The following is a 21357-nucleotide window of genomic DNA, read 5'->3' as shown; positions in this document are numbered from 1 at the left end:
AGAATTTTAAAGTTACTGTGAATGTATGTCCTGATGAGCATGCAAGGCATTTGTTGCAAGTTAAGTGAAGAAGCTAGTCGACTAATTCCTTCTTAGGAGGCCAGTAAAATGACAAATGGAGACTGGAAAGCAACCATAACTATTTATTTGTGGTGCCATCACTTACAGGCTGCATAAACTAGTGGTAGTCTTCCACTGAATAACATTTTCAGACATGGGTCTGTTTAACTCACAATAGCTTGGACATTGAAACATTAAAAGATTTTAGGCATGCATATGCACAATACACCTTATGGGCAATCTGGTGGTGATAAAATGACATTCAACCCTATGGACAAATCTGTGGGTGAAGCCATAAGGAGAGCTGGATTAGCCGTGTAAGTAGATTTCAGGGGAATTTTTTGTATATGTCCTTGTATACATAAAGCAGTACATTTCAACGTCGTAGACATAGGCCTTCTACTGGAGAAATGGATGAGAGATTAGCAATGTTTAACACTCTGGTTCAAAGCAGGAGGAGGTGAAATATAGTGATATAAATTCACCCTTCACAGACAGAGGTTATTTTTCAGAGTCACTGTTCCGCTGTTTATGTTTTGTATTAAATTAAATATGAAGGGTGGATTTAGCACATACCTCTTTTCCGTAAGTGTGTAGCGATAAATTTCACATTATTTGTACCAGTGTTCTGAAAGATTGCTGTCCTGCGCCAGGAAGGAAACTGATCATGGTAACTAGAAGCTCTCTACCAAGCTTGAGATCTGGAACGGGCTCCCAATATACCGACCATTGTAGTCAGCTTTCGGGGCAAACTTCAAACCTGGGGATATGGTAAAGGTTACAATGTGGATTCCATCACATCTGCCATCCTATGGGATAATGCATCCACTGAGACTGCAGGACAGCTATTAAACCCCAACCAAGCCATCACAACTGGACACAACTCCACAACAAGGGGTCAATATACAAAGAGTTAATGATTTTTTATTTTTCGGTGAAACAGACGGTCTTAAATTATGATAAAGAGTTCTTCATCTACTTTGACAAAGCATGTTACAAGAGAAGCAGACTGAATAACGTAGTATTATGAAACGCCTGAGAGGTCGCTCTGCAAAGTCCACTGCATTTCTGAAGAATGTAAATCCACATATCAACCCATTTGAAATTCCCAGCACACTGAAGGGTCTATTTTGGAGTACATAGCTAATCAAGGAAGTTCTCCTATGCTACACGACCACCCATCAGTGGAAGTTGAAGAATCCTTCACAGAACAAAACATTAGTTTTGAATAAATTTTGTAAACGGCTCTCAGCAAGAAGGGCCATGTCAAATTGCCCGAAGCAAAGATCAAGTTATGTTTTCAGCTATAGCTTGATGAGACAAAGTGTAATCATGACTGACCTACCTACTTTATTAGTGGGACCAGAGAGAAGGGACTACCAGAGATGTAGGTAAACCAATAACCTTGACTTCTAGAATGTGAATGCCAGACATAGATTTACCAGACAAAGCGGGAAAACTCTTCATCAAATGCATAAGAACTCTTCAACAGCAGGTAGATGCTCTCAAGATTGTCAAATCTCTGACTAAAGCACAGAGCAGCGGGAAAAAGGGTCTGTGAGACTGAACTAGAGATACCTGAAAATACAGAGCGGCCAGGAAGCACTCAAAGTTTGATGGATGGCTATGTCAGGAACAATGGTACAGTTCTGGCTCTGTTGGGCCTGGAGTAGCATTTCATAGTCCAGCAAATGGCAAAGGTTAACCATGCCCTACTACGGGTCGCTTCCTCAGATCTTAACTGCAGGAGCGCCTCACAGTGCTAACGAGGGGTGGTGCGAACGTGGGTGTCGTGGGGATTAATTAAAAAAAAAACAATAATAAAAAACACTTACCTGAATGGTCGCCACCACCGCGCTGCTCCTCTCCTGCAGGTACAGGCTCCCACCCTGCCCTGTGGCCAATCATGACGCTGCTCAGAGCAGCGTTAGGATTGGCTGGGAGCACTGAGCCATGGCACTTCTAGGCAGACTGGGAGGCTGTGCCTGCTCTATCCAGTGCCGAGCTGGAGAGAACCTACTGCGCGCATGTGTGTTTGGCCGACCCGAGATGGCCAGCCAAACATACATGTGCAGTCTCCCCCTCCGTGATCGTCACAGTCTGTGGCCCGCCCCTTTTACCAAAAAAGTTTATTATCGTTTTTGGTAAAAGGTTGGCAGCTGCTGTTGCTGGCGGGTAGGCGACGTTCCTCTGCCCCAGCCACATCTGCTTAACTGTATATGTTTTAAAAGAAGTCTTTGGTAAGCATATATTTGAGGTTAATGCTCAAATATTTCTGGATTAGGGCAAAAAACTAATATTTGGAGAGTTCGAAATGAAAGCATCAAAAGAAGATGAATTTAATTGAGGTCTGTAAGAAGAAAAGAACATTCTAAAAATCCATAGAGAGAGAATCAATATGAGGCAATTTAGATTAACATCAGTATAGGTTGGGCAGCCGAAAGGAGAAAACATTAACCAAGAAGATATTCTTACCAAAGACTTCTTTTTAAGAAAGTAAACAGTTAAAGCCCTGAAGAAGCGAGCATCTAATATAAAGGTTTTGCAAAACGTGTTGGATTCCTAGTAGTCTTATTTTTTATGAATGTATCTGAATATGAACTAAGTTTCCAAAACTAATAAAATAAAACTTGACATTTAACTACTAAGGACTTACTGACCTTTTGACCTCTAATCTGTCTAAGAATTTAATTGGAAGAAGAGTTAAGGAAGGGACACTGCAATCTGAAAGACTCTGCCGTTCAACCCCGTTTTCTTTATATTTGCACATTTGGACATTGCACTGGGGTAGCACTCATCCTGTACAGCTCCTGGTGCGATGTGTAAAGTGTCTCACCAAAATCTTCCCTTTAGCTGCGTTCTCATTTCCTATAACACCACTCAGAGCCAGCATTTCTGTTATGCATTTTTATTTTTCCTTTCTTGAGGATAAGGGATTCCCTGCTTTATGCTCAAGTTTGTAAATGTTCTCTTCTGTCAGACAATTTTATTGTTGTGAATAGTCCACTCAGCTCTGGTTTTTCCAACGTCCGTGGTCTTGGTCTGCCATCTCACTACCCTCCACCAAATGTGGGTCACTGCTATAACTACTCCCTCAAAACCAGTGTCTGTGCAGCCTGTCAAGCAAGGATGGGAAGGGACCAGACCAAGAAAAAAGGTAGAGGTGAGGGCTCCTGCTCACTTACTAGCTGTGCCTAGGGCACTCTTGTGTGCTCTCAGGTTTAAGGCAGATGCTTACTCCTGGCACTTTCAATTCATTAACCCTCCGATCAGGCTTCCTCCCAAGCCTCAGGTCATTGCCTCCAGCCACCAGAGACCGCCTCTTCAGCACGGATGGGCAGGCAACTCAGAGGAGGCCTTTGTCCCAGTTGCACTGTCCTGTTTCTTCTCTGGCCTTAGTAGATGTGCCCTCTGGCTATTCTTCACCTCTTTCCCAGGTGACCCCCACCATCATCGCACACCTCCTCTCCATCAGGAGTGGGTTCAAATCCTGGGTCTGCCTCTCTGGTGCAACTATCTGACTCCAGGTGGATGCCAAGAGGGTGGTATGGTTGTGAAGGAATGCTTATTACTATTTATAACTCACTGCCTCTTAGTGCCTCTACGAGGGTTGCTAAGGGAGGCTAACTCATTTCTGGCTCCAGCCTCAGCCAGACACCCATGGGGAGTTTTCATGGAGTTGACACACTTCTTGATTTCTCTGGGGTTTTTATTTTGCATTCGATACACTTCCAAATGTAACAAGTATGGTTAATATTTTTAAGGAATGTTAGAGGTAGAGGAGTGAGCTGCTGTTCTCTGCATCTATTTCATTTTGCTTACAGCTATGCCCCCCCAAGCCCCATGATGTAGCCGTGGCATAGTGACTCCTTTGGGTACTAAAGGACCCGAGTAGAAACATCCTCTATTACTGCTCCTTAAACATACAGTGAGGCATCTGTGATCAAAGTCTCTTGCATTTAAGGTTCTCAACTCGGAAACTTTTCACGGTGCACTACAATATGGTCCACCAACCTCACCTAAAAATCATAAGGCTGTTTCAATTCCCTAATATATTTTGTCAGCTGTAACTAACAGCACATGTGCAAAAGCCTTACTGTGCAGTTTGTCTTGAGGAATCAGGTCAATGGTGGAGGACAGTGAACAAATAAAATCCGGATTTGCAGAGTGCACTTATCAACCGTGAGGGTATCCAGGTGATGGGGGTTGTTGTGTGGGGCCTCAGTCGAGCAGCTAGGTCTTGAGGCTCCTTCTGAATTCCTGGATGGTGGGAGAAGTTTTTAGGTGGACGGGGAGGCTGTTAAAGGATTTTGCTGTGAGGTAGGAGAAGGAACGACCTCTGTAGTTGCTGCAGTAGATGCAGGGTGTGTGCGTGAGGGAGAGAGGCAGAATGCAGGCATCTGGTGGGGCAGTTCTTAGACAGTGGTTGAGGAATGCGGGTCCTTAGTTGTGCACGGCTTTATAGGCGTGTGTCAGCCACTTGAATTGGCAACATTTGTGTATGGGGAGCCAGTGGAGGTTCCAAAGGTGGGGGGGAGGTGGGGGTCCTTCTTGGAAGGTCCAAGGTGAGTTTGGCTGCTGAGTTTCGAATGATTTGAAGTATTTTCGTGAGGTGTGTCGCAAGTCCGGGGTACAGAACGTTGCCACAGTCTAGGCGGGTGGTGATAAGGACTTGTGTGACGGTTTGCCTGGTGGCGATAGGGAGCCACTTGAGGATCTTACAGAGCATGTATAGGATGAGGAAGCAGGTGGAGGAGACTGCATTGATCTTTTTCTTCATGTTGAGTTTATTGTCAATGAGGATTCCTAGGTTTCTGGCATGGTCCGTGGGGCTGCTTCCTAGGTCGGCCAGCCACCAGGAGTTGTCCCAAGGTGATGTGGTGTTTCCGTATAGCAGTTGAGTTTGAGACAGTTGTCCTTCATCTAATCGGTGATGCTGTACATGCTGAGGTGGAAGTTGTCCTTTGCGGTGGAGGGATCTTTGGAAAGCGAGAGGATGAGCTGTGTGTCGTCTGCATAGCAGATGATGTTTAGTCTGTGGTTTCTGACTATGTCAGCCAAGGGGGTCATGTAGGTGTTGAAGATGGTGGGGCTGAGTGAAGAACCCTGGGGGATGCCGCAGATGATGTTCTTGGGCTTTGAGGTGAAGGGAGAGAGAAGGACTCTCTGTGTTTTGCCAGAAAGAAAATATGTGATCTATTTAAGGGTGTTGTCACTGATGCCGATTTGGTGGAGCCTTCTGAGCAGGGTGTTTCTTGAGGTAGGGTTTGATTCTTACGTGTTTCCAGTGTTCAGGGTAGGTGGCTGTAGTGATGGATGTGTTGAAGATCTCTAAGTTTGCTGCTGAGGTTGAACGTGGTGAGGGCATGGGTCTGTGGGGGAACCTGAATGGATGGAGCTCATGGTGTCAGTGGTGATTTGGGTGGAGTGCTGGTACCAGTTGGTGATTCTGCAGTTGTGGGGGTCTCTGTAGAGTTGAGAAGGCTGATGGTGTCGGCAGCGGTGGGTTGGGGTACGAAGATTCTGTAAATGGTGAATATTTTGTTGTGAAAGTAGCTGGCGAGGGAGTCGCATAAGTAATGGGATGCGGCTGTGCTGTTTTCTGTTTCTGAAGGGTTGGAAAACTTCTTGACAATGTTGAAGAGTTACTTGCTGCGCTTGGAGCTGGCTTGTATGGGAGTGGCTAAGGCGTATATTCTGGTGTCTTTCAGGAGTTTGTGGTATTGGCTGAATGCGTTCTTGAAGGGGGTTCGGTCATCAGATTTCATGGTGGTACGCAGTCTTCTCTCAGGTTGTTTACAGTTGCATTTCACTGTTTGGAGTTCCAGTGTGTACCAGCTGGCTTGTTTACCAGTTCTGTTAGGTTTGGCTGGCTTGCTGGGAGCAACTAAGTCGGTGGAGTCTGAGATCCAGGCGGTGACATTTTTGACTGCTTTTCCGATGTCCAATGTGGTGTCTGGGTGGTAGGAGTTGAGGGCGTCGCTCCACTGGCTTTCGGATACCTTGCTCCAGCTATGATGGACGGTGCGCAGAGATCTGGCGTTGCGGCTGGGTCCTGTGGTGTAGGTGAAGTGGATGATGGCGTGGTCCGTCCAGGTGATTTTGGTGGTGTGACTGTATCTGAATCTGTTGACACGTGTGAAAATAGGGTCTAGAGTTTTTCCTGCTATGTGTGTAGGGTCGGAGACTATCTGGGTAAGGCCGATGATGTTCATGACTTCTAAGAGGTAGGCCGTGTTAGTGTTGTTGGGGTCATCTAGGTGGTAGTTGAGGTCCTCATAGAAGATGTAGTGTTTGGTGTTAATGGCTTGGGGGTGGGCGATGAGTTCAGGGATGGCATCACAGAAGCTGGGCTGGGGTCCTGTAGGCGAGGGTGCCTTTGATGGTAGTTTTGTCATCTACGCTGAGCTGGAAGTTAAGGTGTTCCAAGCTGTGTGTGTCGTTGTCTGTTGTGGTGGTGCCATAGATGGAGTCTTTATGTACTATGGCGATTCTGCCTCCTGGTTTGCGGGTGCAGTGGACTATCAGTCGGCAGTGGCCGTGGCGATGTCAGGTGCAGAGATAGCCTTGTGCCAAGCCTCTGTTAGGAATGCGATATCCAGAGCGAGGGTGGTGATGGTGTTCCATAGCTCGGTAGCATACTTGCAGAGGGAGTAGATATAGAACAGGATGCAGTATAGTTGAAGGAGGGTCGTGGTAGTCGGGGTGTGGCAGCGGTAGGGTGCGCTGGAGGGTTGGTGTTGCAGGTGAACCAGCATTGGCAGCAGGTGAAGGGGCCTGCTGTGGAGCACGGAGATGTGAGGCGGCAATTTCTGCTGGGTGGTTGGGAGTTGAAGGCAGTGAGTTCAGTGCTGGAGTAGTGGTAGATGGTGGGAGGACCAGGGTTACTGGCGCTGGCTGTGGGCGGCCTTGCCTTTCACACGCCGGCTGTGCAGCGGCCTCCATAAGTAGTCCTGGAAGGTGGGAGGGGCTTGTGGGGGCAGGGAAGCTGCGAGAGCGGGAAAATGGCAGGAGCGGGAGAGGCTAGAGCCTAACAGCATGAGTGAACCAAGCGGGTCAACGCAGGCAAACAAGTCGATGCAACTAAAATAAAGCAACTAAAACAAGCGCGTACCAGGATGCCTATAAAGCAAGTACCAAAACGTCAAACAGTAAATGAAAGCCAAACAATACCACGTAGCAGGCGGGCAGGTAGACCCAAACCAGGGGCCTCGAGGGCCGTGGCCGACGCACAGTCTTGAAGGCTCTGCGACTGGGGAAGTAGCAGCAGGGAGAGAGGCACAAGGCCAGAAGGTCAAGGGCCAAGAGTAGGAATTCTTTAACAGTTTGACAAGAATAGAGATGATAAAATTCTAAGTGATGATGTCACTTTCTGCACTTTGGTAGTCCAATTCAATCCGAGATCCTGAATCTTACTCTGAAATATCAGACAACTCTGCATAGATGGGGGAAACAGTATCAGACACTAACAACAGGAGCCTCAGTGTAAAAACTAACAGTCGAGTATGAGGAAGAGAATGGGACAGATGAAGGGCATTATAGGCACATTTCCAAAAAATATGGAATCTGCAGCCTATGTGGCATAAACAGAATTGGGCTCTTCCATGGCACTTTCAGAGAGAAGAGTCCATTCTGGGCCTGGTGTCAGCCAGGGAAGGCCTAGATTGTGCTGGAATCTTTAATGCCTTACAGTGCAAAGCCGAAATAAAATGCTGACTGCCTCTCTCTGTCTCTGATGGCCCTTGATATCATGAGTTTCCAATGCCCAGTCTGGTGGAAGATAATTATTCTAAGGTTTTGAACCTGGGAAGGATCCCACACTGGGAAACAGTCTTTGATGGACTTTTTCAAACAAGTAATGAGAATTGTACACTTAAATGCACTCTGTGCGGCGTATTATGCAAATAAGCCCTCCGGCAACCTGCCTATGGCAAAGTTATCTATTACCTTTTACTGCTAAACCAATTTCCTTCCGTGTTCACCCCCTCTGTCCACGCTCCATGATATCAGTCCCACTTTAAGATGCCATCAGTCTTACGTTTTCCATATTTTCCAGTCAGTGTTATATGCACACATTCATACAACCCACAGGTAAGCAGGGGATGGGCGCAGACGCATGTTGGATTTAATTTCCCTGAGGATGGATGGGTGTCCTGCGGGTACGTTTTTTTGTTCCTAAAAAGAAAATCCCTCATATTGATTAACCCAAAACTGCAATACTGGTCAGCTTCGGGGTGCAACAGATCATGAGGTCGAGACCTCTTAACAACTCCAGCTGGGTTTGTTCTGCCTCCTGTTCTTATATACAGCATGGCCGCAAACTTCCATTTCCTTCCAAGAACAATGCAATAAATCCTAGTTTTAGTAATCGGCAGGTCAACAGGATTTATTCTTGGCCCTACTCATGAGCTCTGTAGTACGGCAAGTATATTGATTTCAAGCTGATGAGTTCAGTCAACACCAGAATGTGTCTGTGGAGAAGAGGTGTCCATCAAAGAATCTCAAGCAGCTCAATAGAAGTGAAATAATCTGTGCGGGTTTTGTGTTGTTGCAGAAATATGATGGCACAATTTAGAAAAAATAATAATAAATGTGCACTGAAATTTTGGTGCTTGACTATTCGTCTTAGTGTTGCAGTTACCTGTAGACACTGAAGGAGAGTGTACCCATCAGACTACTGCATGATTCATGCAGTTTGCCCACTCACTATCTACTTGTGCACAAGCAAAATAGAAGAAAAAGATCAGGATATGGATATTTAGGACAGAAGTCACTGCGAAAGAGAAAAGATGTTAGTTACATTTGTGTTCCTCTGCGTTCTAACAACTGGCTGTTAAGATTGACTGGTAATGGTCTTTTGTTACCTAGATCCGAATGTGGTTTCTACGTCCTGGCACTACCAGCTTAAGACCCTTTGAAGAGCACTGGCATCTTTCAGTGTGAAGGTGGTAATGGAGCCTCTCTAGTCATCTCTTCAAGGCGTCCGGATGAGCACATGCTCAATTGCTTGTAATGCCTACAGGAGGAAACAGCCTTAACAGCCATGAGCAGGCCTGTCACTTCCCAGACTACAATGGCTCCCCCTAAGGACAGCCAACTACAAAGCACTTATTATAGCACCCAATACTCAGACTAGTTCCGCTCTTCTAACCACCTCCATTTGAGTTTCATGTACCTGTGTGCTTCCTTCACTCTGCCGTAACAGACCTTATTACAGTTAGTACATTTTGTTAATCATGCATAGGTGGTTGGGCATTTGCCATAAGAGTACATTGGCTTTGCCATCCACTGTGCCACTACGCAGACAGTGGTTATCACTTCATGGTAAATAAGATTCAAGTCGTGGTTATTCTCCCAGTGATTTTTCTTGTTCTCCGCAGCACATAGCAGAGAGTTATTCTTACACCAAGAAGTTTTAATTGGCATGCTAGGGCTTGATGTAGCTCCTGCGCCCATGCTTGGAAAATATGAAAAGGAACAGTGGCTCCTTTGAGGCCTGAAAGTGGAAGACAAACCTGGGAACAACATATAAATAAAACGTAGTGTACATTGACTGCCATTGTATAAGCCACTGACAACCAACACTCCTGATAATACCTCACTGCAGTGACAACTTAAGGATTTGTGGGGCCCAGCGCAAGAAGTTATGTGGGACCCCTGTTGGAACAACTTCAAATGTATTATCCCGTTTCACCTCATTCAAGTACTCATGATCTCAACAATATTGACTTATATGTTAACCCTTCACAAACAGGGCACACAAAAACAGCTGAAAGCTCGAGCTGCTTGGTCCACTCTGGCCACATATTATTAAAAGAAAGCTTGCACAAGCATTGATAATGCCATTTCATTTTTAGTTTGGATCTAGGGCGGTTATGTATCAAATCATTAAGCAATTTATTTTACTTGCAACAACATTTTGTTTGAAATTCGGTGCCTAACCGGCTTGTTACTCCCGCTGTAGGAGCAACACATTAAGGGTGACTTGTTTGATGTCTGGTGGAGAAGTGCATAATATTTAAGTAAGCCATGAGCACATATCACTTGATATTGTAGTATTAGTTGGCGAGCATCTGTAATTACAAATATGTCCTCTTCCATACAAGCGCGCTTTCTGCAACAATGAAAATCAAACTGCTGCTCTGATCTTTTTCATCATTCCACAGGTTAACAGTTAATAACTTTCTTCTAAGTTCTCTTCCTCTGCATTGTCCCTCTTCTCTTTCTTTATGTGCACTTCTCAGCTAGACAGTTATCCGTTACTGTGCAGAGTTAGAGAAACTGGACAAGCCAGGATACAGGGGATGGGCAGAGACCTAAAGTGATCGATGTAGGAAGAGACTTGAAGCAGAGGGAGAGACGGATGATATAGATTGATACGCGCCGTAGGGAAAGATACAAAGTAAATAGAAACATGTGAGCTAGCCCGAAGAAAAGAAAAGGGGATGTAGACAGTAACATCTAGGTACAGAAATAGTTACCTTTTTAGAATGCTGTAGGGCAGTGGTTCCCAACCTTTTGAGTTCAGTGGACCCCCATTTTATCAATAGTGGAGCCCGGGGACCCCCACTGAACCATTATTGGAACCTGGGGACCCCCACTGAGTCATTACTGATAGCTCGGACCTAATAATATTTAAAAATGTAAGCAGTCGCGGACCCCCAGGGGTCCCCGGCCCACAGGTTGGGAACCACTGCTGTAGGGAAAGTGAGAGATAGGGAGGACAAAAAGTGGGCAGAGGGGTACAGCACTCTAAGAAGTGAGGCTGAGAGAAAGGTCATGTAGAAAAAAAAGATGAATGAGAAAAAGGTAAAGGTAGCATAGACAGAGAACATAAGGAAAACCAAAGAGAATCAAGGGAGAGAAAAATGAAGAGGTATAGAAAAATGGGTCAGGTAAAGCAAGTAATGGGAAAGAGAGAAAGTAGGAAATGGGGTGAAGGGTAGATGGATAAATGTGGTATAAAGCGAAAACGGGAAGCTCAGAAGCATATGTAAAATAGAGAAAGAGAGGTGAAGTCTACGCAGAGGTAGAGGGTTGTGAGATAGACGAAGAGATAAAGAGAGAGAGTTAAGATGGAAGGGTGAGCTGAAACGAGAAGAATGTCAGGAAAAAGATATGTTTGTGTGTGTGAGAGAGAAAACAGTTGATGATAGAGGAAAATGTAGTAGAATAGAGGTAGCCAGAAACGAGTCAGGTGAAGCAAAGGGAACAGAGGTGGAGCGAAAAAGGGGAGGTGGAGAGGCGAGGTAGTGAACTAATGGTGGGGTAAAGTGAGAGCTTAGGTAGTGAACTTAGGGGGCGAGGCAAAGAGAGTGGTGTGGTAAAGATGAGGTAGCCAGGGAGATGTGAGGTAGAGAGAAAAATGAGATATAGACGTGAGGAGGAGTGGTGAGATGAAGAAAGGATGAAAGACATGTAAGGCGAGAGAAAGGTGAGGCAAAGAGATGAGATTTTGTGAGAAGTAGGGGGAAAAGAGATACCGAAAGGTCAGATAGAAAAGGTCAGTGAGGCTGGAGCAAGAGATGAGAAAGAGTTGATGTGGAAAGAGGTGATCAAGCGATACAGATATAGACAGAGTGATCAAGAATAAAGTCATGAGAGAAGCAGAGAGACATGAAGTTGAGTGAGGTATACTGGTTGTATTGATAGAGGTAAGGAAGAAAAAAAAGCAAGGGAATTTAGATGCACAGAGAAGCAGATACCGAGGTCATGAGAGAAGGGTAAGGTAGAAGAGGTGGGGTGAATTAAGCAGAGAGAAATGACAGACTATTTTTCGATTTAATTGTCAACTGCCTGAGAGTGCGAGGGTTAAGGCTGGGCAGGGCAGGCCAGCATACAAAGGGGCAGAATTATTATTTTTTAGTGCAAAGCAGTGCAGTAACCAAAGTTGCTATGCTGTGTTGCACTAGCAAGCGAAAGCAGCGCAGAGCCACAGCTATAAAATGACCTGCGTTTGCGCACTAACCCTGTGCTGTCGGGCGCACAAGAGGCTGCCTAGTGCCACGCATGACCTGTGCACCACGTGTGAGCTGTACTGGAAGCACACCTTCCCGTACAAAATCCTATGCCCAGACAAATGCTGACACATTCCACACATTGTACTGTACATTATAGCACACATGCAATTTGTGGAACGTTCAGAGAAATGTAAACATGTCTCCTTGTTGCTGCCTGCTTCAAGAAGGCAGACTTTTTTGATGCAAAGTTTAGGCTGGCTATCTTAGTGGATCAGGCTTGGCATAAAAATCCATGGGTGCTTGCAGTAATCCTCCAAAGTGACACCCACATAACGCCCCTTGACGCAAGGTGCTATGTGTGATGAGGGAAGGGAACATTTCAATGGCAAAATACCTGAAGCGCTGGAGAGTAAACAGCCCTTGCTAGAGCTCGCGTCGCTTGGACTTTATTTAATCGTAAACCCTCATTTGTTATGAATGCTCGGCTGTCAAATTAGAAAAAGAAGCTCAGATGGCAGCATTTTTAATTTACTCATTTTACCAGGTGGTCCCTTGAAGGTGGGGTCCTAGGCAATTTGCCTACTTTGTCCACGCCTTAAAACGTCTCTGCCTCGCTGCAGTAAAGCAGCAGCACCGCAATCTGAGTAACAGCCTTGGCAGTGCTATCCAGGCAGTGCAGATACATCCTGGTACTATTGCAGTAAGAGCAATCTAACATGATGCATCTTCTCAAGGCTTCCGGCGCTGACAGCTAAACCTCATAGTGAAGCTACTCTTACATAATGTGCACCACTATTAAACAAGAATGGACAACTCCACCTACTCACCATCAGGTAGAATACGCTGGAGGTTTGACACTGGGATGCTCAGCATCTTGTGGATGGGTTTTCAGGGGTACATCTACAGCCTGCAGACGGAACACAGAACTATGAACCGAGGAAAGACATTGAGAACAGAGGTCTATAAATGACATGTTACAAGACAGCATGAGCTAGAGAAACCAGCTGAAGGATCTGGTCATATACTAATGTTCATGATCTGTCCTCTGCAGTCAAGATACAATATTGTGTAGACTGCAGGATTAAACAGTGCGTCTCAATAATAGACAGACGGATGTTGCCCATACACTCTCCATCTTTTAAAGAAAAATTGCAGTCCCAAGCAGATGATATTTGCATATAGTGTCTCTCACCTCTAGGAGCCAAGCCAGTCAAGAAGCTTTTGTGGGGCTGAATTCAGAAACTAGCTAGGGCTCCTTACCCAGAAAAACTGTGTTCAATGTGATTTCCCAGCTTCACCTCCCTGCGTGACCCTGGGCAGTTACTCTTGTTCTCTTCGCCTACTTTTCCGTGATCATGACATTTGAGAGAACCCTGCAATAAATCAGTTCAGGATGCACACTGTACCAAACCCTTTTTTTTAAAATATGGTTTAATGGACCAAAATGTTACTCCATCTATAACAATAATACAGACCTTGTTTAGGATGTACAAAACAAAAGACTTTTGGGTCACTAATAACATTTTATCAGGGCAGTGTCCGTGCTCCCTATCCCAATAGCTGCACTTCCTAGTACTGAAATGTTTTAATCTATAGCTATCCATTTTCAAAAGATGTATTTACTTAATTTTATCTGAATGTTTATATGTTAGGCATTATATAGGCCACGTAAGTTCTGTAGAAAAAGTCAACAGGCGAGAATTAATCTCATATTTTGAACCACTGAGTGAAGTCATTACTTGACTTGACTTGTATGTCATTTTTTAGCAAACCCTTTTGGGGGATTAGTGCCTGACCTGTTGACGTGAATCAAACATTGTGCCTACAATAGAAACCAAGCAAAGTCGTCCCACTCTCCATCACCCAATTTCCCTAGATTATGTTCGCTATGAAAACTTTCGAAAGCCACGGTGGGAGAAGTCGGTCCTTGGTTACATCTGATTGCACCAGGCACTCTTTTCCAGTGGCCAGTTAGACGAGTGCCAGATTGTACATGCTCAGTGTGCTAACGTTTTCTTTTCATTGTGCTTCCAAACTGTGGGTGTTGTTTTTAGGGTGCATTGGGAGCTACACTGGTTACTACAGCTGGTGGGACACACAGAGATATTGGCCAAGACCATCACCAGTACTAAAAATGAGCAGGTGAGGTGGTGGACTGACCAGGAGCAAAAAAGTGTCATCATCGATAGTCTGCATTTACCTCCTCACAGGCGCGAAATTCCAAACTGACAATGTACACGCCTTGGGAAGCAGGAGAGGCTGGCAATATGCTCAGAGGATGAGCACCAGTTGTAAACAGGCTTCATGTGTCCGATGTATTGTATTGTATGTAACATTTATATAGCGCTTAAACCCCTATGTGGGGCGCTGAAGCGCTTGCCTACACCATGTAGGTTTGTGGTTGTAAGTGTGTTGTATTTGTTTTGACCCTATGTGAGAAGTGTTTCTATGTATTGCATGATGACTTCAAGATGCTATTATAGTGTTATAGGACACAGCACTTATCAGTGTGATGAATGAAGAGGTGTAACAGAGGGGTACACAGTTCATGATTTTCAGTAAGCTGACAGTTTTTAGCAGCTCTGCAAGCCCCCCTAAATATTTCTTATGATCATAGTCTGCTTATCTGGTTACTTAACTATCTTGTGCATTCTGAGATATTTTGTTTAAACTTGATGAACCTGAGCAGGTGAAGGTTGGAGGAAGAAATGTCAGAGAAATCTGCTGGGATGGAGTTTGGTGATATTACCCCATTTCTGATTGTCATTGTTAGCTGTCAAAAGCTGTCATAGTATGTGGCTTGTTGTGCCCTGCAGTGGTGGACTAAATTAAAGTCCTCCTTTGTCCAGCTGCATGCGGCAGACCTCTTCAGTTATTACATGCCTGTTCAGTTGGTGATGGATGGTTTAATGCGGTGAACTGGTACACTACTGAGCGATGGACAGGCAATGTTGTCTCATGTAAGTCTGAGTGTCATACAATATAAGGGATTTATTATGCAGCCTATATGAACTACAATTGACTGCACGACCGCGGAGTGTTATGGTGTTAGTGTGTGCCAAGAGTTATATATTGTATCGTAGATGCATTATATAGCCCTTACTGCCCTTGACACGGCATTAAAGTTCTTTAAGCCAGGCAGCATGCTGCACCAGAACCCAAGGCTATTTTTTTCCCAGTGATTAGTGTTGGTTGTTGGGATTAGCCTTGTGTGCCACCACATTATTTTGTAAGCGTGCACATGGGTGATGACGTATGGAGTTGAATATGCCATTACACAAGTGTGCATGCATGAAAACACAACACTTACAAAATGATGCAAGTGCCTTTTCTTTTAAATTTACCATTCTAAACTAGATCACATTGTTTATTTTTAAAGTAGCAGCGTGAAATACCTTTTTTAAGTGATTTTGTTCCCTAAAAAACGAATATAAAAAATAGGACTGCAGTGGTGGGGAGAACCGAGAAGCTGGAAGCAATGGGAGTGGGTAGGGGGAGGAAAAGCAGCACATAAGAGACAGCAACACTGGGACAGGGGAGACGCACACAAGCAAGCGAGTAACATAGAGCATGTGGTGCAGGGACAGAAGAACATGGGTGGAAGAGCAACATAGGGGGAAGCACACAGATGAGAGAGAACAACACAGAGCTTGGGGAGAGGGTAGCAAAGTGCGTGATGGAGAGAGCTTTAAAACGCATACATTTTAATGGAGGGACTAATCATGAAGAAAAAAGTAGTCCCCTAAAAGTGAGCAGTGAAAGGACAAACACAGGATGAACATGCCAAGCCAATGAATAAGAACCAAGCAACTCAGAGTGACAATATAACCAACCAATGGTAAGTCCACTATTAGTTCTTGGTGAGCTGACAATAAGTCTTTTTCAACCAGACAGCTGCGCTATGTTATGCTTGACCTAAAAAGTGAAGATTTGACATAAGGGCACTTTTAGGCTGAAAGCTACAATACTTGCCTCAATGGTGGTTGGGATTCATATGTATACTGCTATAATGGCACATTATCCACATACAACATAAATACGTCTCTAGGGGCTTGTTCTAGGCTCCTTTGATCTCACTGGTACAGGCAGTACAGACCTTAAAATGGTGTAAGAACTTTGCAAATCACAACTGAAATGGACCCATAAGGGCATCCGTACAACATCTAAGGGAAAAGAATAACAAAACGTTACATCTCTAACAAGCACAGCCGCTTGGTGTCTGTTTCAGAGTCTTACTCCATGCACACTTCTATAAACCAGTATCTTGATCATGTGATGCACGGAGAAGGCGAGGACTCAAAGGGTTAAAAAGAAGCATTATGGCAGTGTAGCGGCCCACATCTCAACAGCTCTAGTGGGCCCACAGTTAGTGTCAAGGAGCAAGGCGTGGGTTCCGAGAAAATGTGTGTGCATTTCGGCAGGGTTCCAGTGGTCCTGGGTTTGGACCTCACCACCTTCACTAGAGCTCTGCGCTCTCTGACACTCTTCAGAACTTTGACGGCAGGACTATGCTAAGACCCTGGTACCCTGAACGCACTCATGCCGCACGATCGATGGCTGCTGCCTCACACCTGTGTTTTGCTCTAGCTGCTGCTTTTTTTTAGGACAAAGTACGCCAAGAAGGCTACATGTTCCATGAAACCACATGACTCACAAGACTAGCATATGTTGGCAGTCATCTTGAGCTCTTAGGGCCTGATTCACAAACTGAATTTTGTAGAATGTAAAGTATTACTACTTACTTAATGCAAAATACAATTCACAAACCTACAAGTTTAAACCTCCATGTCAAGTATCTTGTTTTGGGGAGATCCTCAAGCATGTAAGTTTACTACTTAGTAGTAAAATCATAAAGACCATGGAGAGTGGCTGGGAAGGGGGCATAATTACTACTGATTGGGATCCATCCACTCACAAAAGAATAGGCCCATTCCTATTCCCAAACTGCAGTTCTAAAGTAACTAGTCAAGAAAATAAACAAAGAGTAGTAGATGTACTCCAGCTCAGAGCTGGGATAAGTCTGGTAACCTATATGGCCAATCACTGGTACTGCAACAGCCTAAGACATAAAGTAATGGGGACTTAAAATAAAACCCCATGGGAAATATTGTGTAAACTAGTTAAGATATAAATGCATTTGATGTTAAATGTTTTTTCTAAAAATAACATTTTCTATTTTGAAATATCTTAATAACCTTTTTTGAATTTAAAAAATAATTTAACATTAACAACTGACCCTGAATGGTAATCAGTGAAAGGCCCATAAAATTGTGCTTCCAGAGAAGGCCGTGTCTGTGCAACTTCACCAGCAGGAAATTATACTAACTAAGACTACTCCTGTTGACCAGATCTTTTCATGCTTTCCTGCTTTAACAACTTAGGTATTTAAACTTTACGCAGACCTTGTTCCAGTTCCTGACTTACTCGCTTTCCTACTTTAGAAATGTTCCCTTAGTTCTTACTTGTCCCTAGTTTGTACCTCCTGCCTGACCCCTGGAATTTTGACTCATTCCACTTCCAATGATTCATCTGTCTTCAGCCGCCTAAATGGGACAAAAACGTAGAGGAAGTTATATATCCTACCACTGTGTGCAGGTGGGGCTGATTGAATATATAAATTGTTAATCTTATGTAGCAGATTAGATTGATAATACAAAAATATTCTTTTGCCAGAAACCGAATTTAGGGATTTTATCTCCTGCTTTTCACTTTTAGAATATTATGTCGATATTTTGTGCAGCTAATTGTTTTTTTTTTTTTAAAACATCTTTTGTTCCAAATTCATTTTTCCAATGCGAGTTTCTTTTCGCAGCGAACTGGTTATATATATATATTTTTTAGGAACCATTTTCTTTTTTTTTCCTTTTGACATTTTATGTGTACAGAATTAAAGTCACGCAGCCATTCCTGTGCCATGTCACACTTACAAGAATCCATGTTTAGAAACCATAGCGCTAACAAGACTGGGGAATCAGGGATTCCCCTTGTGAATAGGAGCGTGGGCTTTGAGCCGTGAATGTGACGTTGAAACATGTGGTCGCTCTGCAGGCACACCTAAACATTGGCGAGTACAACAAATCGTCAAGTCTGCTCAAGGAACTCTGTTATTTGCACAAGTGTTTATTTAACTAATGCGTACTGCAGCCAGGCTAGCAAGCTACTGAAAGTGAAAAGTGATAAGAGGAGGAAAGTGACTAACAGAACAAGCATTTGCGATGCAATGGGTCTCGCGTTTGCTCGAGTTAGAGCTATTAGCGTTGTTAACTCCTAACCGGACTTTTAGTGCCACATAAACTGAAAATTAAAAGTAAAACAGTTTCACATAAGCGAGCGATTCAAAGTGCCATGGCCGCCATGAGCATGAGTATGAAGAAGAGACACAAAAGAAAAAATAAGTTCGCTCGCAGCAAAACCTATCGGCAAAAGGGCAGTTAGCCATGTAACAGGGGCGATGGCCAAGGCGGTAACAAAACCTCCCCAAGGAAGGACAAACGTAAAGCATTCACCAATGTCATCAAAGGAGTTTTGAAGGGGAAGCCCACAAACGAGTGGTAGTGATGGACGTAATGTGGGCGTTGTTAAAAGCCCAGATACATACCAACAGGTCGTAAAAGCAACGCTTGCGCGCTGCTATGCTCGACCTAAAAAGTGCTAGCCTTCTGTACACGGTTCAACATGTTTAAAAACTTCCAACACTCACAAGTAATGAAAGGTACCTTCAGCTGGTGATATCCCAGAGTTGATAATACATAACATACGTAGAAGACTGATTACACTTAAATGCCACACTTTCGGGAAATAAGCTATTCAGGTGCCAGGAATGAAAATAAGAAAGCGATCTGCTGCAGATCCGTGCCGGCTGTGGGCTTCAGTCTATGGCTGAGTTCAAATGGGTAAATGAAAGATCAGTACATTAAAGACTTTCAGTACATTATAGTCTTTCCTACATGCATCCAACACTGTTAAGATCAACATACCTGGGGCTCGGAGCTCCATACCCATCAAAAACATTAAGACCGTGCATCACAGTTCAAATCTTACCCACCTACTCAAGCTAGGATAAACCATTTCGCTATTATGCACACAACATGGCTCCAAAAGTATACAACTGTCAAAGTGTGGCTGAATTAATCTCACTGAGCACACCATACCTACATACACTCTAGAAACATGCAGGTACAACTGGTATAAACATAACAAAACCTAACATTTACAAAATCTCACAAGGTTGTGATGAATATGTAGGTACTGCTAAGCTTTAAAAGAACAATGGACAACAACTCCCACATAATCCTGGCCCCCTGATATACCTCCGTAAAAAAAATGTTATCCATAAATTTTTATTTTTTTTGATTTGTTTTTAGATCATTAAAGAAGTCATTTAGCTTGGGTAGGCATTGCTGATCTGGGCTGAATTTTTCTGGACGACATTGTTAACAAGCATTGGCAAAGCCAATAGGTTTCGCCTTTGTCTTTTTGTCTATCTAACTAGTTTAAAAATATTTGAACATTTTTATAATAATGTTTGTTTTATATTTTGTAAAACAAACATTATTATAAAATGTTTCAAATATTTGTAAGCCAGTTAGATAAAAAAAAAGACAAAGGCGAAACCTACTGGCATGCCACTTTAAAGAAAGAAGACGGCATGTGCGACAGAAGACACAGTAAAGACAGGAGCGAAGACGGGAGCGAAGACAGAAGAAGACAGTGAAGACAGAAGATGGCATTCAGTAAAGAAGAAAGAAGACAGCAAAGACAGAAGATGGCATGCGGTAAAGAAGACAGAAGACGGCATACAGGAATGAAGCAAACAGACAGCAAAGAAAAAAGACAGAAGACGGACCAAAGAGAGAATATGGCAATGCAGACAGGAGACGGCATGCGGTAAACAAGAAAGAAGACAGAAGACGGTATGCAGAAAGAAAAAAGAAGACAGTATGCAGAAAGAAAAAAGAAGACAGTATGCAGAAAGAAAAAAGAAGACGAACAGCAACGAAGAAAGAAGACAGTGAAGAAGAACGCATCAAAGAAAAAAGACAGCAGAGAAGCAAAAAGAGGGCATGCAGGAAGAAAAAGAAGACAGCAACAAAGAAAATAGACAGAGAAGACGTCAGCAAAGAAAGAAGAAGGCATGCAGGAAGCAAAAAGAAGTACCTTCAGCATCGTAGCCAGAGGAAGAAAACTGGCCCGTGTCCAATAGAAAGTGACCGGAAGGAGTACTTGGTCCACAGGCAACTCGACAGCAAGATCAGTGAAGAAGACAAAGACAAGAGGAAGTGACATGAAGACGACATGCTGGCCGATCCAAAGTAGGAAAATTAGAGTGACGCTGAGTAAGCCAATGGTAAGTTCAAGTAAGTAAGGGGCTGTTTCTAAGATCCTTTTAAGTTTTTTTTTAATAACAAAAGATTTCACAAGCATGTGTGCAAGTGCAGGCGAGACCTTAAAATGGCAGATGTGTTGCAGTGATGATGCCATATTTCAGGAACCATGAGACATACATGCTTAATTTTGGTTTCAAAACAAAGGTTTTGGGAGGTCACGTTGTCTTATAGAGACAGAAAATAACTCCTCACAACAACCCTTTCACCATTTTCCAAAATGACGGCTATAATAGAAGAAGAGACATATATAGAAATGAAACAAATAATAATGTTTTTTAATCATTTTATGTATACATCAAACAATGTTTATGATTTGAATATGAAAAAATATTGTTTATCATTCCTGTTTTAGACACATTTTCATAGTTCACTATTTGTTTCGGCAATCAATTGCAGTACATTTGCAGAATGTTGAACATTTGGGAAGAGAATATCGACATGGACATCTTTTTGTAGCACAGGTTTTGCAAGTAAATGTACGTGTAAGGTCTGTGGGTAAAGGCTTTAGAAATTTTGCAGGTTTTAGCACCCCATCAATATGTTCCCAACCAAATTCACACAGATATTTCTCTACATATGCATGATCCAAAACATTTACACATTTTCCAATCAAGTAGAACGCTCTTTTAATGTGTCCACGCACAAAATATGACATCAGTGGAAGGTCACTTACCGGGACTGATATCTTTAACTGTACCGAAGATCGTCAAATGTGTGACATAACTCATTTTCCACACATGCACAAGGTATTTTTCTACCTCTTTAAAGTCATGTTCTTCTTCTGTCTCAGCAAATGCTTTTAGAAACTTCACAGGTTCAGCAATTAGAGCTCCAAGCTTTGCTCCAATTTTGCTCATAGTGTTATCTTGGGTAGACATCGCTAATCCAGGCCGATTTCTTTCTGGGCGACATTTTTAAAAATGGCAGATGTGTTGCAGTGATGATGTAAT

At 43.5% G+C, this 21357-nt stretch overlaps 1 protein-coding gene across 3 annotated transcripts in view; it reads right to left on the bottom strand.

The window, feature by feature from the left end:
* CCDC62 (coiled-coil domain containing 62) overlaps nt 1–21357 on the bottom strand; it is a 117222-nt gene that overhangs the window by 5775 nt on the left and 90090 nt on the right. For 2 of the 3 annotated variants that reach the window (XM_069214959.1, XM_069214958.1), the window contains exon 12: nt 12848–12927. The exons of the other annotated variant lie outside the window; for it this stretch is intronic. In XM_069214959.1, the coding sequence (XP_069071060.1) occupies nt 12850–12927 (78 nt within the window). In that variant the 3' untranslated portion in view covers nt 12848–12849. The remainder of the gene's footprint in view (nt 1–12847; nt 12928–21357) is intronic. 3 annotated transcript variants of the gene reach the window in all.

The sequence above is a fragment of the Pleurodeles waltl genome, chromosome 11 (genome assembly GCF_031143425.1).
Source record: "Pleurodeles waltl isolate 20211129_DDA chromosome 11, aPleWal1.hap1.20221129, whole genome shotgun sequence".
Classification (NCBI taxonomy): domain Eukaryota; kingdom Metazoa; phylum Chordata; class Amphibia; order Caudata; family Salamandridae; genus Pleurodeles; species Pleurodeles waltl.
The sequence above is the reverse complement of the archived record's forward strand: the minus strand, read 5'-3'. Positions and strand labels throughout refer to the sequence as shown.